At 38.5% G+C, this 17,912-nt stretch overlaps 1 protein-coding gene across 6 annotated transcripts in view; it reads left to right on the forward strand.

The window, feature by feature from the left end:
• The window catches only part of GADL1 (glutamate decarboxylase like 1), a 162,616-nt gene that overhangs the window by 49,020 nt on the left and 95,684 nt on the right, over window positions 1-17,912 (forward strand). For 5 of the 6 annotated variants that reach the window (XM_041733642.1, XM_041733644.1, XM_041733645.1 and 2 more), the window contains 4 exons: window positions 33-87; window positions 4,806-4,922; window positions 9,531-9,595; window positions 9,869-9,950. In XM_041733642.1, the coding sequence (XP_041589576.1) occupies window positions 33-87; window positions 4,806-4,922; window positions 9,531-9,595; window positions 9,869-9,950 (319 nt within the window). The remainder of the gene's footprint in view (window positions 1-32; window positions 88-4,805; window positions 4,923-9,530; window positions 9,596-9,868; window positions 9,951-17,912) is intronic. The other variant, XM_041733647.1, reaches the window with a different exon arrangement.

The raw sequence follows: 17,912 nt of genomic DNA on the forward strand, positions 1-17,912 counted from the left end.
ATAACTGAACGTCTCCAATCTGTGTCTCCTAGAGGTAAAATGATACCTGCAGAACTGGAGAAGCAAATCTGGCAAGCCAGCAAAGAGGTGAGAGCGGGAGAAAAAAAGGCAAAGGAAACGTAGGCTGTGTCTGGGTATGAGGGAGGGAACACAAGCAGCCAGACCTGTTTCTGTGTGTGGGAGAGAGAAGAGAGCTTGTTAGAATTAAAATAGGGAAACTCATTTACAGATGTTCTATTTCCAGGTGCTTGGCTCTCCATGTTCTGTGCAGTTTCTCAGATGTTCTCATTCCCAGGTGGCTGGAGCCTGTTAAAACACTGACATCACCATATCCCGGATTCTTGCCTAGAATTAGCCTTAAAAGATGAGCCCAGCCTCGCCAGCAGGGCCCCTGCATCCACCCTCCTACCTAACTAGTGACTGAGGATTCTGGAGGCCAGACCAATCCTGCCTGGGTCGCATTCAGAATGATCTGGATTTCTTGATCAATCTCACCGCCCAGGTTGCTTCCACCCAAAGCCCATCACGGAGACCATCACACTGTATTACGTCTGGGTCTGGTATTTTAGCTCTGGCAGGTGTCCTTTCTTAGCTTCCACAATATAGTAAAGCTGATGTGCTCATTGGTGGAGAAGGTGAGGCCTTGTCCTGCTTACCTGCTATGCTCCAGGTGAGGCTGGCCCTGACCCCTGCTTTGTAGGTGCACCGGTGCCTTGGTGGCAGTCATCTTGCTTCTTGGGCCAAAAGCCGGTTGGATTAGGTGCACCTGCTTCACCGCGTCCCTCCCATCCCACCACAGCTCTCCCCGTAGTTGGAGCCTCAGCCAAGAGTCTCCAGTAGGTAGCAGCAGAGTTGAGTGTGAAACTGCTGGAAACTGAAAAGCCCAGGTTTGAACTGAGATAGAAGTACATTTCTTCTTTACAGGATTTCACACTCTAAGAACGATAGGCTCTTTAATTTTTATTTTTTTGTCTAATACATTTCTGTTATTTTACTCTTTATATTTTTTTAGATTTTCATGAAAATAACCTTATCACCAGGGCATGCTAGTTCACTATATTTGGTTTGAAATTCTGTACTTAAAAATTCTGCCTTTTTTACAGGTGTACCTGCTTCAGCTGTGTGTCCTTAGATCTATATTTATCTTTGTTCTTTTTTTTAATTCCAATGACAAGGGGACTTGAAAGCTGTCTGGTGAGACAGATTATCAGATTTCATTCACTCTTGGGTAAAATTCTTTATTACAACTTGTTTGTTCTGCTGTGAACCACGGATATTGTGTTCTAATTTTATCTTTTTTCTCCCCCCTAGTTGTATCTTCTACAGAAGTTCCTATCAAAGAGAACTTTGTTTATGTCATTAGTGCTTGTTGGGGGGAGAATATTGATTATGCTTTCTGTATGGTTCATATGATTCCTTCCTGCTTCCCTTCCCCCTCTCTTTTTCTCTCTTTCTTTCTTTAATCATAAACTTTTCATTATGGGAAATTTCAAATATATAAGAACTAATATAATGAGCCTCTTTATACCCATCATGCAACTTCAACATCTGTGAGCTTATTATGCTCTGTTCTGTTTCTGCTCTGTTCTGTCTAAACCCTATCCCCTCCCACCATCATTAGATTAGTTTGAAGCAGATCTCACACATCATGCCATTTCATCTATAAATAGTTCAGTATATCTGCAAAAGGTATGTATTCTCTCTTTATTAAGAAAAAAAGAAAACCCACACACCATTACAGGAAATAGTTTCTTAGTATCATCAAATTTTCATTCTATATTAAAATTTTTCCTATTGCACTTTTTTAATAGTTGGCTCGTTTGAATAAGGATTCAAGGTCCATATGTTGCATTTGGTTGATTCATCATACCAATCTTTTCTAATCTGTAGCTTCTCCCTCCTCCTTTTTTCTCTCCCAGCAATTGATCTGTTGAAGAAACCAAGTCCTTTATCCTGTAGAGTTTTCCACATTGTGGATTTTGGAGATCACATCAAGAATTGGAGGATCTAAGTGCTCCCTCCCCAGTACAGTCCATCTGTTCTCTATATTTTCTGTAATTTGGCAGTGAGATCTTGAGACGTACTGAAATTCAGATTTGAACTTTTACCAGGAAGGCTTTAGAGGTGGCGTTTTGTCCTTCAATGAGAACACATCTCTCTTTTTGTGCTAATGTTGATCCATGGGTTCTGGTATTACGGATCCATCTATTACAGAGCTCTGCATCAGCCTCTCACCTCATGAATTTTGCTGCCATTGGTGATCATTGTTTAGACCCATTATTTCATCAGGTGATGTTCTTCTAACCTGTTCTCTTGTTCCTCCTTTATTTATTGGTAGGCTCACTACCGTAAAGAAAAACCTTTCCTCATTCCCATTTTGTTTCCCTAAGGAAACCATTTGCACATCCAGGGCAGGATAAATGTATGATTCTTCTCCCTCGTTTATGAGTTTTCAGAATAGTGAGTTAGTTGCCTAGCATCCCCTAAAGATAGCCGAAACAATTTTTCTTTTTTAGAATCATTAGGGATAAACTAGGATATTTGATGGATTTTATTCCACCGCAGTCATTGTTATTTTCATTGTTCAAATTTTTGTTTGTTTTGACTGTGAAAGTACATGAAACTGACATATCCTAAAGTTGAGAATTTGAGAAGAGAAGTTTTGAAAACGTGAAAATTGCTTTAGGCATATTTAAAAGTAGGGCCATGGGGTGAGAGTTGGTATATCTCCTCAGTTTTCTTTCAAGTTAGTTAAAACTTGAGCCTGGATTCACAAAGGACAAACCTTGTATCCATTCTGAGATAATACTTGGTGATTAGTTTGTTTGTTTTCAGTAGCTTCAGACCTAGCTTTATTGTTTTAAACTTTGAACTCATATTGTTACAGATTTGGGGACGGCACATCAATTTTTTTTCTGGGATTCAGTTCCCTGGCCCACCACAACCCATTAAAAATCTGTTGAGCAGTGACCTTTACTTGATGCCATGACAAAGATGGTGAAAACCACAGAAGTGTCAGAGGTTCTACAGTTCTCATGAAAAGATCAGACTCCTATAACCACTGAATATTTGAAAGTATTTTTGTTGAGTGTTTCAAGTGACAAACTTTCTTAGGGAATACAGCTCATCAGCAGCACACAATCAATACCCTTTACACTGAATTTTCTCATTAATAGCAGGAGATATGAGAAAGGAGAAAAAAATTGGAAGGTTAAGTCCGGATTGCAAAAGTTTGATTTCTGGGCCTGATATTTATAGCTAGATTGTTAAAAAGGTGAGGAAAACTCATTAATAGGCTGTAATGGCTTGCAAAAGTATCTTCTCACAGCTGTCAGGGTGTCACATAGCTTATGAGGAACAGTCCAAACATTAAAGACACCTTCAATGTTTTTAGGAAATTACTTTTTTCTCTTACTTTTAACGATTGATGTGAATCTGGTCTCATTTTGTTTAGGTCACTGACATGATAAAGATGCGATCTGTTGGTAGTTGAGCACAGGGAAAAATTCCCAAAGCCCATGGTTCTTTAGGGGCTCTATCACCCACTGGTCCTGTTCTAACAGCTTCAGGTGGACTAGATCCCATGTGTCACAACCATCTCCATAGATGGCAAATGAATTCATTGGGTACCATCGCTTTGTTTCCTATGCCTCTCAATTTAAAAATGTAGAGCAAGTGTCTTTGCTCTGCTCCATTTTCCACTGAGAAATAACTTCTTTCTGTCAAAGGTCAGCTAAATTGGAAGGAGTCTGGTTCAAAAGGCATAACTCCTGACATTAAATGGGACATAAAAATATATTGCAAGAACAACTGCACTTTAAGATAAAACCAAGAAAACAAAATGACTCCATCCTAAATGGAGATAAAATGACTTTATAGACAGGGAAATGTTCTTGTCACTTATTCCTCAAGTGCTCTGAAGCCTTAGGATTCTCATTGCTCTCCCCACCCCTACCTTTGTCTGCAAATTCACCCTCTGAGGCGCTTCCACGGTGAGCAATGCATCTGGCTGCTATAAAGTTCCTTATGGGGCCAACGTGCTAGGCTAGCTCGGCCAGAATTACCATCCAGCGCTGCATGTGTTCCACAGTCTCCCTTCTCCATCCCCCGTGCCCTCTGGCACCCGTTACTTTACAAGATGCGACCATCAGTTGTATGAAGAGGCAGAATCATGGTAGGAGTCATGCACGTTCTCTTTTCTAGCACATTCTAAAGGATTCCTTATGGGGGCACCCAGTTTGGAGAGTGTATCCCAACGAGGTTACTCTGTCCTCTCTAATGCCAATTTGTGCCTAATCACACTGTTTTGTAATTGCACTTACTTGATAAGGAGACAGGCAGACAGGCCTCCGTGGTTTGCACCTGGAACTGTTTATTTTCCCATCGTCCTTGTTTTTCTTTCGCAGAGGCTTAGCAATGCTGGCACACGGGCGCCAGTGAATCACCCCCAAAAGGATGTAGGAATCACAAAGAAGGCCAGTTGGCCATTGCAGTGGAGGTTATTCACTTTCTATGTGGGAAATCTAAAGAACAGAAAACCCTTCGGAAAGAAAATGAGAGTAAAAACAGTTAACAATGCATATGGAGCTGAGACAAAGGACTTGTCCTAACACTGTCTCAGTTTCCTTGACTTCTTGGAAATGGCTAGAGGTCATATTCTGGAGAAGCTGAACAACACTCTGAATGGTTACTTCCAAAGGCAACCAGATAAATTACTGGATGTGTAAGCATTATGTTTACCAACCTACTATAGGACCAACTTAGTGGTGATGGTGATGGTTCTTGTATGTGCGTCCTCCTCACAGGGAGCAGCTCCATTTCTGGTCTGTGCTACGTCTGGTACAACTGTGTTGGGGGCCTTTGATCCTCTGGATGAAATAGCAGACATCTGTGAGAAGCATGGCCTCTGGCTTCATGTGGACGTAAGTGCATTTGAATGTACAATCGGTTTAACTTTCCAGTCTGTTTGCAGCTTTGGTAGGAAGTGTTTTGTGTTCTCAGAAACTAGACGTGAGGTCCCCAGCTCCTCTTATTTAAGTGTAGTGTTTCTAATTAGGAGAAATAAATCTGTCATTTTCCATAAGGTAATAAAGAAGACGATGCCAGATTTGATGTGAAGTTTGGTTTTGTTTTTCAGATTCCATTTTATTTCCTCTTCTCTCATGAATTATTCTCTTTGGTCCCTTGCTTCTACGGTCATTGAGGCAGTATGGTGTGAGGGACACACTGAACTACAAAATCAAGAGGCTTTGCCTTTGGGTTCCAGTCAGCCTCTTCTTCATTGCAACCCACGCCATTTGGGCTTTGGTTTCATTTACAAAGAGGGAAGTGGCTGATGTGGTCTGTAAAACATCTTCTAGCTCTGACATTACATGATTCCAATCAGCTGGAAAATGCAAAAAGCTGCATTACATAATTTCATGCTATAATTAAAGTAGATTTTATCTGGATCCATCATAGATAATTATTTGAGAAGAATTGGGATAACTTACATTCTTCATTATTTTCTGACTTAAAGAATTGGCTTTTTTTTTTTCTAATTAATTTTGTAAGTCCTGGAGTTGTTCATAATAAAATTTTCCTTAATTAAAGGTAACTCTTCAAATTCTACTAATCCAGGGTTAAAAATCTGAATTCAGACAGTTATGAATGCCTATTGAGCTTTCCCCTTTTTCTTTTCTCTTTTTTCTTTTCTTTTCTTTTCTTTTCTTTTCTTTTTTTTTCTTTTCTTTTCTTTTCTTTTCTTTTCTTTTTTCTTTCTTTCTTTCTTTTCTTTTCTTTCTTTCTTTTTTTTTTTTGTAAAGCTGAGAGTTAATTAGTTTGATTCAACCAAATAAATAGAGGAGACTATTGAACTTACTGATGACACTGTAGGGAACTTTCTTCTGGTAAGTGAGTGATTCATATTCTCCTTAGCATTAAAAAAACAAAAACAAAAAACAAAAAACAAAAATGCTCTTTTTGACTTTCTGAATGGAAGGTAACAGCATTTGGGGGATATACCTACACATAGTTTTATGGTTTGTATGATCTTATGCGTTCAAAGTAAAGTGTCTGTATAACAGAGAGAATTTTTCAGCAGCTCAAGGCCTTCATTAAGCATATGCTAATACTTGGTAAAAGCAGCTGTGATATAAAGCTCACTAGAGTTACAGGCTCTATTAGTATGCCAGTGGCAATTCTTCAGGTAGATTATTTGTGACTTTAAATGGGATTGTAGCATTTGTATCTGTTCACATTTCAACTTTTATCTTATTGATTTTTATAGACTTCGGAGCATAATAATACATTATGTCCTAAAAGATAATATAAAATGAGTACTTTGTGACTATGGAAATAAGGGGGAAAAATCAAATATGTCAGCGGTTATACTTAAAAATTCTATTCTCATAAAAGAAACATCAAATATGGATTATATAGTTTATATAAAGCAGAGCAAATACAGCAGTTTCTAAATTGGGAGTGAGATTAAGAGACTTAAGAGAGGCTCAGAGAGAATTGCGACTTGTATGTATGAATGAGAACCTCCTTTCTAAAAAAAAAAAGAAAAAAACAGAGGTTGAATTTTTTAGGGAAACACTTTTATAAGGAAATGTTTAAGCCACACAAATTATTCAATTTGCACATAGTAGGCATCTAGTTGTATTAGACAAAATTGGACAACAGTATGTCTCACCTGGTAAAGAAATTAGCTCTCACATTGAGATAATATTCGCTCATGTTTTAATATTGCAGGCTGGATATAATGTAATATTACATTATATTGTCATAATAATAATATTAAATCTGTTGATACAATTTGATAAAGGGGCACATAGCTTATCTTGAAGAAATTTCATACATGATGTATAGTTTATTAATTTTAAAGATAAAAATTAACAAAATTGCAGTAGTTATCTTGGCCTGTTGGAAATTTTCTATAACATACTTTAAAATATAAAAAACTGTCATCTACTTTATTTTTTAACGTAATTATGGTTGCTGATCCTCCTGGGTGTTTCATAAAATTGAGTTGCCCTGCATATGTAACATATTTCATTAATTCTAAGATACACTGATTTTGTTACATATTAAGGTAGCTGAAGTTGGTATGTTGGTCATTTTTCTTCCTTTCTTTGTGGTACACAAAAAAATGGTGACTCTTACTTTTGATAGGCTTATATTTGGTTAATTACAATGCATCTTTATGCAACTGCATAAGGAAAACCTTAGTTTTCTATTTCTTCAGGAGGGCAAATGTTACCTCAGCCTCTGCCTCAGACTAGAGGAGCCGGACCAGCTAGACTAGGAAGTCCCAGCTGGTCTGACACTTCTCCAAAGCAGAAGTTGTGTGGCTGCTGCAAAGCTTCCTGCTCCCAGTAGAGCGTCTTGAAATGTCTCACCCACTCTTAGTTCCAAGTCTCGGGGAGGTAGTAAACACTGTATTTAAAGTCAGGGGCTTGCCTCTACTTCCCTGTGTGGTTTGGTCTTACTATTAATTTCTTAACTAATGAACTAAAGAGGACAATGTTAAGTAAGATGGTAAGTGTGGTACCTAACAGGTAGTCTTAGCTTGATAAATGACGGCCCTCACTGAGGTGAAAAACCACACTTCTTCAACATTTAGGTAATTGTTTTGCTGTTTTTGCAAGTTGAGGGTTAGGAATTCAGAAAGTGAGGCAAATAGAAGTAGGGCACTGCCCTCAGGGCTGTGAGGTTCTTCTCCTGTCAGCTCTTTTGAGGACTAAGTCTGTGGAGGAGCTGTTTCTGACAAGTTCCTCTAAACTGGGAAGCTAATGCCTCAAAAGAGTTCACATGATTTTAAAACTTCCATGCTGCTCATTAGGATAGGGAGCATTTGTTTACTTTTGAGGAAGGAAAAGGAGACCAAGGTGCTACAGCAGATGGGAAGGTGCGGGAGTATGGTGTGTGAGCTCCTGGACTCACCTCCTTCCATCACCCTCCGCTCCCCACACTGTATTCTACCATTTGACCCTAAGCTTTGATGCTATCCTGAAGCAAGAATGGGCTTTGGTTCCCAGATCTAATACTTAGAGCCTGTGAGACCTTGTACAATTCACTTCCCACCTCTGAGCCTTAGATTTTCCATTAAAAGTTTGAGGTAATAATGTCTTCATTCCCAATGCAATGTTGTGTGGTTTTGATAACCATGGAGGGGGATCCCTGGGTGGCGCAGTGGTTTGGCGCCTGCCTTTGGCCCAGGGCACGATCCTGGAGACCCCGGATCGAATCCCACATCGGGCTCCCGGTGCATGGAGCCTGCTTCTCCCTCTGCCTGTGTCTCTGCCTCTCTCTCTCTCTCTCTCTGTGACTATCATAAATAAATAAAATAAAATAAAATAAAATTTGATAACCATGGAGGCTTTCAACACGGCCCAAGCTGGTCCCCTCATATTCCCTCACAGCCATGACCCTTTCTCGTCCTACAGATTAACACTTAGAAGTCTGCTCAGTTGCAGGGACCAGATGGACTTCCTTATTACTCATGGTAATTCTCCCTCCCTTCCCTCCAGACTTCCTGACTGTGAGGTTTCCTTCCATTTCCTATTCTCAGCCATCTTGTCCTTTGTTCATAATGCATAAGTCTCCAGGGGACATCTTTCCTAAGTCCCAGGCTTCCTTTCTCCCACTCTTGCATTTTTTATTTGCACTTATTTCTGAAAGCTATTTGGCCAAAAAGATCTAATTAATAGGATCCACCTAGCCCTTCCTAGTTGGCCATGAGTTCCTGTGTACCTCTCTAACCACCCTGTCAAGCATAAGCCACATTTATTATTCGGAATGCCAGCCCTCAGCTCATGCTTCATTACCAGCATTTGCCCGTTGTGTCTGAGACAATGCCAGCATTGCAAAGGATATGGTCTATTTTACTCTTAAATATAAAAAACAAACTGGTGGTTGCCATATCGGTGGGTGGGGAGAGGGTGGTTGAAATAGGTGACAGGGATCAAGAGGCACAAAATTCCAGTTATAAAATAAATTAACCACACAGATCAAAAGTACAGCATAAGGAATATACTCAATAATATTGTAATAACAATGTATGGTGACAGATGGGGACTCCACTTATCATGGTGAGTGTGGAGTACTGTATAGAAGTGTCAAATTACTGTGTTGTACACTTGAAACTAATTTAACATTGCATGACAGCTATACTTCAATAATGAGCCTAAAAAAAAAAAAACAAAAGATATTGTCTATTTTAGATTCTAGATTAGAGAAGGGTTGGACTGTGTCTTCTGAATCACTTTTTATCCACACACAACTCAACAGGTTAATATACTAATTTCCTTATGATGTGTGAATTTAAATCCTGCGGGAGGCCATCTATTGTGATGAGGCTCTGCTCTCCTGCTGGAGTGAGAGCCAGTAAGCAAAAGCTTTTGGAATATACATTGCTTAATCTCGATTTAAAGCAAAGTATCAAGTAAGGCACCTCAAGGTTGTCGCTCAGAGTTTTCTATGACAACGGACTGGCCAACAAATAATATTGAAATAACATTGTTGTGATTATATAAATATCTCAACAGGCCTCTTGGGGTGGCTCAGCTTTGATGTCCAGAAAACACCGCAAGCTTCTGCATGGCATCCACAGGTAAATTCATTTTCTGGGGCCCAGCACCTCTTGTTTAGGCAAGGGAGTCTCTCTGGATTTTGCACACTTAAGTGACATGTGAAACGGACAAAGAGACGAAGTAATTGTTTTACTTTAAAACTCCAAGCTTCCCAAACAACTCAAACAAGTAATCCTGTTGAGGACTTGGCTATGAGTGTTGAATGCTTATGCTCCTAAAGGAAAGTATTCCTCTGGCCAGTAGAAGCTAATTAAATTCCCTCCTTCCCATGCCCTTTTTGTTTTACATAACAGAGCTGACTCTGTGGCCTGGAACCCCCACAAGATGCTGATGGCTGGGATTCAGTGCTGTGCTCTCCTTGTAAAAGACAAATCTGTGAGTTCTCTTCTGGCCTTTGGGCTTGGATGGGGGTTAAACCACTGTGTTTGCAGAGGGTTCATTTTTTGCTTACATTTTGGTGCTTCGGTACAGATATAGATGAAGGTCTTCGGTGAATGTTGGTGGCCTAGAAAGGAAAAATAAATAGGCTCAGATAAAAAAACATTATCTAGTGTTTCTAAACACTAGAAAACATTCTAGTGTTTCTGCTTAGGTCATTTTTCAGATTAGATTTAGGTATTCAATAATCTCATTAGTTACAGAAAAATGGTCTCTCTTGCCCTCATTTGGATTATATTTTAAACCTCAGTTTTAAACATTGCCAAGATTTTGTTCTCCTTGATTAAGTCTGGGATTTAAGTTAGCATGAAACTTCTGCTTGCTGAGAAAGTGGAACAGATGTGTGTCATACATTAAATTGAATGCCTAATATGCTTAGCTCGGGTTTAACAGCACATTTATACAGGAAGATGTTAGTTCAAGACTGATCACTGAACACTGATTTATTAGCTTCTTTTGGAGCATTGCGGGGAGTTGGAAACTAGTCTGGATCATGGTGGGGCAATTGTAAAGAGTTGCTGAGTTTCCTCCTGGCCACAGGTATAAACCTTGTGTTTTTTTCTGGGTAAAATAAGGATTCTTGTGGGAAGTGGCCCAGGCTGGGAAGTGCCACTTCATTCTTAGAAATGCCTCCTCAAGATATGTGTGCAGCATGTGGGTGATCTTTCTCAGCCATCTGTTTACATTTTTTTCTTAGGGGACTCCCTTTGCCAATGCTAAAGTCATTTTCTCTTTTTAAGGAATTTTATTTCAAATGAAAACCATATTTAAAATTAAAACCTAGTCTTGCATGTGCAGATAGTTACAACTCTCTTTAAAAATGAATTGTGACATTTGTATGTCAGAGCCCTTTGTGTTTTGAGATGTCCAAATGGAATACTATAAGGACTAAGGGCAGACCGCCCAAAATGTACCCCAATGGCATACTGATTATTTTGAATTGAAGGTACTTGGGAATCAGCCAGTGCAAGGACACTCAAGCCCGCTCTGTCCTCCTGAAAGCAGGACACAAATCTCCTGCATGAAAAATACCCTCCCTGTACTAAGAAGTAAGAAGGCATCCTACCACCAGAGACAGAAACGTTAAAGCCAGGAAAGCTCTAGAAACAAACCTGTTACTTTTTCATTAATCCACTACCTCAGCCCAAACTACACTTAGAATTCCTTACTAATTAAAACTCACGCATCTGTTTTCTTTATCCTATCCATTCCTCACAAATGTATTGTCTCATTGTCTAAAATGTGTAAAAACAGCTTTGGTCATTTGTTTAGGTCTCAATTTCATTATTTGGCCTCTATGTGCATATCATAAAACTTTGGTGTCTTTTTTCCTGTTAATCTGTCTTCATGTAAATTTAATTCTTTGTCCAGCTAGAAGAACCTAGGACAAAGAGAAATTTCTTCCTCCCCTTTGGTATCCATCAGAAACTATGAACAGATTCTGCATTTAGAAGTAGAGACACTTTCGGAAATACAAATATATTCCTTAATATTTTATCAGGTTGGCTTATATTCAACCCCACTTTTTTTTTTTTTTTTTGCATTTAACTTTTTAGGTTGTGACTTCATTTTATAATGGAAAGGTAGTTTAAGATTACTATATCATTTGTGAACCAAGGAACATCCTCAGCTTACCCGTAGTTACATATTTAGGACAAGACAGAGTTAGGAATAAACCCAGGTTTTCCCTTGCTCTAGATATAAGAACAAAAATATGTCAAGCATCCTTTATGTGCCAGGCATTCTACATCTGCCTTCTTCCCAGTAAGCCAATCTGAATGACATCCTTATCTATTGGTGTGATGCTCTTAGGAGTGGAAAATTCAGACCAAAATTTTATGACTACTCTTTTAAATAACTTTCTAGCTTTTATATGTTTCTCTTGTTGAATGATATTTGAGTGATTCAGCCAAGAATTGATTTGCATTTATGTACTTGAGGCAATTCAAAATTTTCTGGATCATCTAACTCTATTACAGGGGTGACAATTTTATTTTATTTTTTTAAAAGAATTCAGCTCCGGATCTTAATAAAAATAATACCCATGTCGATTCATATGGCAGGAATTAAGAAGTTAGGAAAATGGCATGCATTGTGCAAAGGATTGAACACTTTTAAAAGTTGCCATTTTTTTAAAATAAAAGATTGTTTTAAAATTAAACGGAATGGAGAGCTGAGCCATGAGAGATGAGATGTGACAATAAGCTTAAGCAGTTTTGCGTTGGTAATTTTCTCTCTCTTTTGTACCTATTTTCTGCCCCTGTTCTCTTTCATACTCATTCATTCATCACTAACCAACACTAACTGACTTCCTGTGTAGGCCAGGTGCTGTGCTAATTCTGGACTCATGAAGCAGACGCATTCCCTGTAGTCAAAGAGCTCATCATCTTACAGAGGAGACGATGAACAAAATGTTCCTATTTAATTCTTTAATTATTAATTTGATAAGTGGTCCGAAGAATGTGTCAGTTGCTGTTGATCATATATTCTCCAGCCATTACAACCTCCTTCCCTTCTCTCTCCTGATACCCATCTAACTAGGCTCCCTTGCACTAAGAGCCACCACATGACATGGTCAGTATAGTATAAAGGAAGTATGATGAGGGTCTTGAGCAAGGTTTTACTTGCAATTAGGGATAATACATATGAAAGGAGAGCATCTTTTCCCTTATTTCTACCTTGAATGCAGTTGTGTCAGAGCATGATGCGTGGAACTCTGATAGCCACCTAGTCACCATACGACAATGACCTAAATCAAAAAGTGAACATGCACAGAATTGCAGAGCAGAACGGGGAAAAGTCTTGGTCTTGAGTAATGATTTTGAAACGTTGCACAAATCCTAGAAGTGGTTACTTACAAACATTTTGTGATATGAGGTCATTAAATGTCCTTCTTGCTGAAACTGCTTCCATTGGGTAATCTGTCTCTTGGAGCCAAATGCACTCCTATCAGATACAGAGAAGAGTATAATACTCAGAGAATACATAGCAGCGAGTCCTGAGATGTTTCATGGAAGAAACAGCACAGGTGCAATTTTTAAGAAAGGAAGGTTCTTTTCATTTCATTTCATTTTTTATTCTTTATTTTTTTAAAAGACCGTATTTATTTGAGAGAGAGCACGTGTTCACAAGTGGGGAGGAGGGGCAGAGGGACAAGCAGACTCTCCACTGAGTACAGAGCCCAACACGGCTCGACTCAGGCCTCAATCCCAATCCCTGAGATCACAACCTGAGCCAAAGTCAGATGCTTAAATGACTGAGCTACCCAGGCACCTAAGGAAGGTCCTTTTCATTTTAAAAACTGAAAAAAGTCCACTGTAACGGAAGCATAGAGAATAGTGCTAAGACAGACATGAGATGAGGCAGTGTATGGAACATGCAGAGTCTTCAACCATTTCAACCATTTTAGACTTGATCTTCAGAACAAAGAAAGAATTTAAATTTTAAAACCAGGGAGTAATCTGAAAAGCTTTTCATTTAAGACAAAGAATTGGAGGAGGGCAGGAATGGATGCAAGAGTAAGAAGCTTATAGTCTCCAAGCAAGAGTTGATGGCAAGGGAGGTGGGAAAATGTGATGAAATTCAAGATCTACCTTAACTATTCACTAGACAGGGCTGAATTACCAGTTATATGTGGGAGATGAGGAAGAAGCAAGTGTCAGAGTTGACTCCTTGCTTAGTGATACAGCTACTGCATGTATGTTTGTGTGTAGATAGATGAAGACTGCTGGAGGAGGAGAATATTTGGGAGTGAAATATCTTTATTTTAGCATCCGCTACGTTAAATTTGGGATTCCTAGGAAGTCTTCAAGTGAAGTTTCATATAGGCAGTTGACATGTAGACCCAGAGCTAGGAAAAGGGGTCTGGGCTGGAAAAGTATGTTGGGAGGTGGTGAAATGTAGATGTCTTCCGAGGTCCTAGAAGTGGAACGGATTGTCCTAGAAGAGGAACTTGGGAGTGAGATGAGAAAAGTGCGTAAACTTAGTTTTGAGGAGCTTGTGAATCTGTGAAAGTTGAGGTCAGAATGGCCAGGGAGGGAGGAGGAGGATTAGGAAACAGTGTCGCTAATGAAATACTCCTTGAGGGATGAGTATTATGAGGAGTATGCATGACTGTCACCCTTTATGTTGAAGCTTAAATGTCATCTCCTTAAGGAAGAGATCCCAGTAAGTGCTCATCATCATCTGTAATTATGATTTCTCGTGTATTAAATCTCCTTCCCTCTAGAACATAAGCTGTATAAGAATAGGTATAATGGCATGATATTTGCCACTGTATTTGCAGTGCTTAGCAAGTATTCAGTGAACAGGGACAAAATTAAAATTCACTGAAAAATTTAATGCTTTAAGCGAACGAAAAAACCTCAGAAATATTTGCCATCATGTCAGCAATAACTAGGAGTTCCCAATTTTCCCCCTACCCCAATTTATTCCTTTTGAGAGCTCTGCGATAACAATGATGAAAACTGCAATTGATGAGTTTTATTGCCTGGGTCCTAACACAAGGCTTGAGCATGCCTCCAAGCAATAATTGATGAATAGTGGTTTTTAATTTGGACTTACTTCTCCAGTTAATGGAAGGGGATAACTCTAGTTAAAAGAAAGCAAATTACTTAGTTGATATACTTCTGTTAAGGGAAAAACTAATTCCCTAATTTGTACCCTCACAACCCTGACATTCACAATGCTGTTTTCCTGATTGACTAGCAGTGGTGTTTGCATTTTTAATGTCCTGTATTAGCAAAGAAGACTACTTCCCAAACAAAGCAGAGCTGCTGCTCTCAGAGTTGTACTATCACCAACCGTCTATGCTTCATAGGGAAAAGGAAACTCAGATTATAAAAAATAAACTGTGATTAAAAATAGGTTGACTTTAGATGTAAATGCTGGCACTACATGGCTGTTACAGATCAAAGACAATTTTGATGCTTTGATCTAAAAGAAAAGGCAATATATTCTAAGAATCAGTTGCATAGAGAGGGAAAAAAATCTCAATATTGGCTTTTTGACTTTTAGTGTTTATTAGAAGGACTTTTTAGTTAAAAGAAAACTAACAAAAAAAAAAAAAGAAAAAAGAAAACTAACAGATACATGAGAATGAGAAACATGCTAATCAGATGACTTTCTGAGTAGAGATTTTTCCTTTCCATTTCTACTGACCATTATCACCTGATATTAACTCACAGGGACATCCAGTTTCACTAGACAATTTCACTGAACAATTTGAACAATTTTGGTTGTTTTTTTTTAGAAAGACTATGTTGATCCTGTGGATTTTGTTTATTATGTCCATTTTTATATGTTCATTTCAGAAGTAATTCAAATGTATCATAGATGAATCAGAAAATTCAGATAGGGAGAAAAATGAAGAAAAAAGCAACAGAATACAGACACTTGAAGAGGCCCTTTATATACTTTCTTTTGTATATACACATTAAATGTATACATATTTGCACATAGCTAATCTAAAAAAATTATACCATATTATACCATATTTTGCTTTCATGCTAACTTCATTTATTTTTATTTTTTTAGTTTTTTTTTAAGATTTTATTTACTTATTCATAAGAGACACCGAGAGAGAGAGGCAGAGACATAGGCAGAAGGAGAAGCAGGTTCCCTGCAGGGAGCCCGATGTGGAACTCAATCCCAGGACCCCGGGATCATGACCTGAGCCAAAGGCAGACGCTCAACCACTGAGCCACCCTGGTGCCCCGCTATCTTCATTTAGTCAAATACCTTTTGTTTAACCAATATGCATTCTATACATTGTAAGAGTTGCATAGTAGTCTATCATTTTGACATATTATGATTAACTTGACCATCTTGTTATCACTGACCAATTAGGTTGTTTCAGGATATGTACTGCTGAAGCAAGCACTCAATTAGGTCGTTTTAATATTTGGCCGTTAGAGATTTGGCTATCATCTTTGAGGCTAAATCTTCATGGATATCCTATATTCTTTCCTTATAATAAATTCCTATGCATTGAAGAACCATTATCATCATTCATGATGCTTTTTTATACTTGTTTCCTAATTTTCCTTCTAAAATACCTCTTACATAGGGGTGCATGGGTTGCTCAGTTGGCTAAGCATCTGACTCTTGATTTCTGCTCAGGTCAGGATCTCAGGGTCATGAGATTGAGCCCCATGTCGGGCTCCGTGTTCAGTGGGAAGTCGACTTGGGATTCTTCTCTCCCTCTCCCTCTGCCCCTCTCCCTGCTCACCTTCTCCCTCTCTCTTAAATAAATCAATCAATCTTAAAATACCATCTACCTTCTCACTAGCAGAGTATGAGTATGAGTATGTGTATGTGTGTGTGTTAACATTTGACATCACAGTAGTTTTTTGCTTTGTCAATTTGTAGGCAAGACATTTGTATACCCACACTTACAGACATAGACATAAACATTTCCTTCTATCTATTGACATAGCCCCTTCTAACAGCTCTTTTTACTTTTTTAATTAAAATATATTTATTTGAGAGAATGAGAGAGTACAAGTGGGGCAGAACAGAGGAAGAGGGAGAAGTAGATACCCTGCCAAGCAGGGAGCCCTATGTAGGGCTCGATCACAGGATCCTGAGATCATGACCTGAGCTGAAGGCAGACTCTTAGCCCACTGAGCTACCCAGGTGCCCCCTGAGGGATCTTCTTTAACAAAGGTATTGACATGCAACTCTGGACTAGGTTTCAAGGGTGAGGTCAATAAACTTGCAGTTCTTTTCTTCATTCTAGAGGAGGATCAGAATATAGTCCCAGGTATTCTTTAGGAGAAGGAGTGGCAGGAAGAAGAGGGTAGGAAATTCATTTAATGCACTCACAGAAGGTATATATGATGGACCAGGTCCTGTGATGCAAAGAGAAAACTAGAAAAAGGAGCTTAATATCATCCTCTCAATGTGGTCCCCCAGGAGAAGGCAGAGAGTTTTCACTGGGATTCTATACCTGAGAAATACATTACCTTTCAGCCCCGTTTATATTTTTATTCTGAGTGGTAACTGATACTGCAAATAACAATTATGTTATGCCATTTTTTTAAAAAAAATATGCAAGAAAAAGAAAGAAGGGAAAGTAGATTTATCAGAGAAAGTAGAACACACTGTGCCTGCTTTTGTGAGAATTTCTTTTTTAGCTCTTGTTTTTCTTCATGGAGTTCCTATGGAAGTGCCATCAGGTGGTTTGAAAATACTGAACAATCTTATCATCAAAGAAATTCTTTTTTTCATGCCAGAGAACACTCACACTTCCTCTATGCACACATATTATAAGTTTCTGTGGAATGACAGCCTTCTAGGTAATGTGGCAGAAAAAAAAAGGAAGGTAGGTGTTTAAAACTGATTAGGAAAAAAAGAAGCATTTCACTTGTAAGAGAGACATCAATCTCCTGTGCTTGATGCTGCCAAAATTATTCTCTGTGTCCTGGATGTTCTTGAGTGAACAGAGAAAAGTTTTGGACTTTTTAGCAAGTTTGAGATTGCATGAAACTGTTAGAATTCATCAAATTCATGGTTAGTAAATAGCCCTTTCCTTTTTAAATTATTAGGGTTTTTTAAATTGTAAAAAACAAAAGTTGATTTTCTTTGCAGGAGTCTTTTGGAAATTTGTGCACATGCACGTATATATGTGTGCATGACATCAAAACCAAACAAAAACCTCACATGGTGTTAATGGTCATGACAAACACCATTATCATGTATGCTTTCCTTCTCCATAAGGTAAAGGGATATAATAATTAATGTTAGAGTTGCACATATTCAAAATCCATTATGTCTTTCTCCACCAAACAGACCAGTAATATTGGGTTTTAGGGTTTCTGTATTGGTACTGAAATTGACATTAATTTTAAAAAAGGATTTGCATTTTGTTTTAGGTCTATGCTCTATGTAGCCTAATAT

The sequence above is a fragment of the Vulpes lagopus genome, chromosome 19 (assembly GCF_018345385.1).
Source record: "Vulpes lagopus strain Blue_001 chromosome 19, ASM1834538v1, whole genome shotgun sequence".
NCBI classification, from domain to species: Eukaryota; Metazoa; Chordata; class Mammalia; order Carnivora; family Canidae; genus Vulpes; species Vulpes lagopus.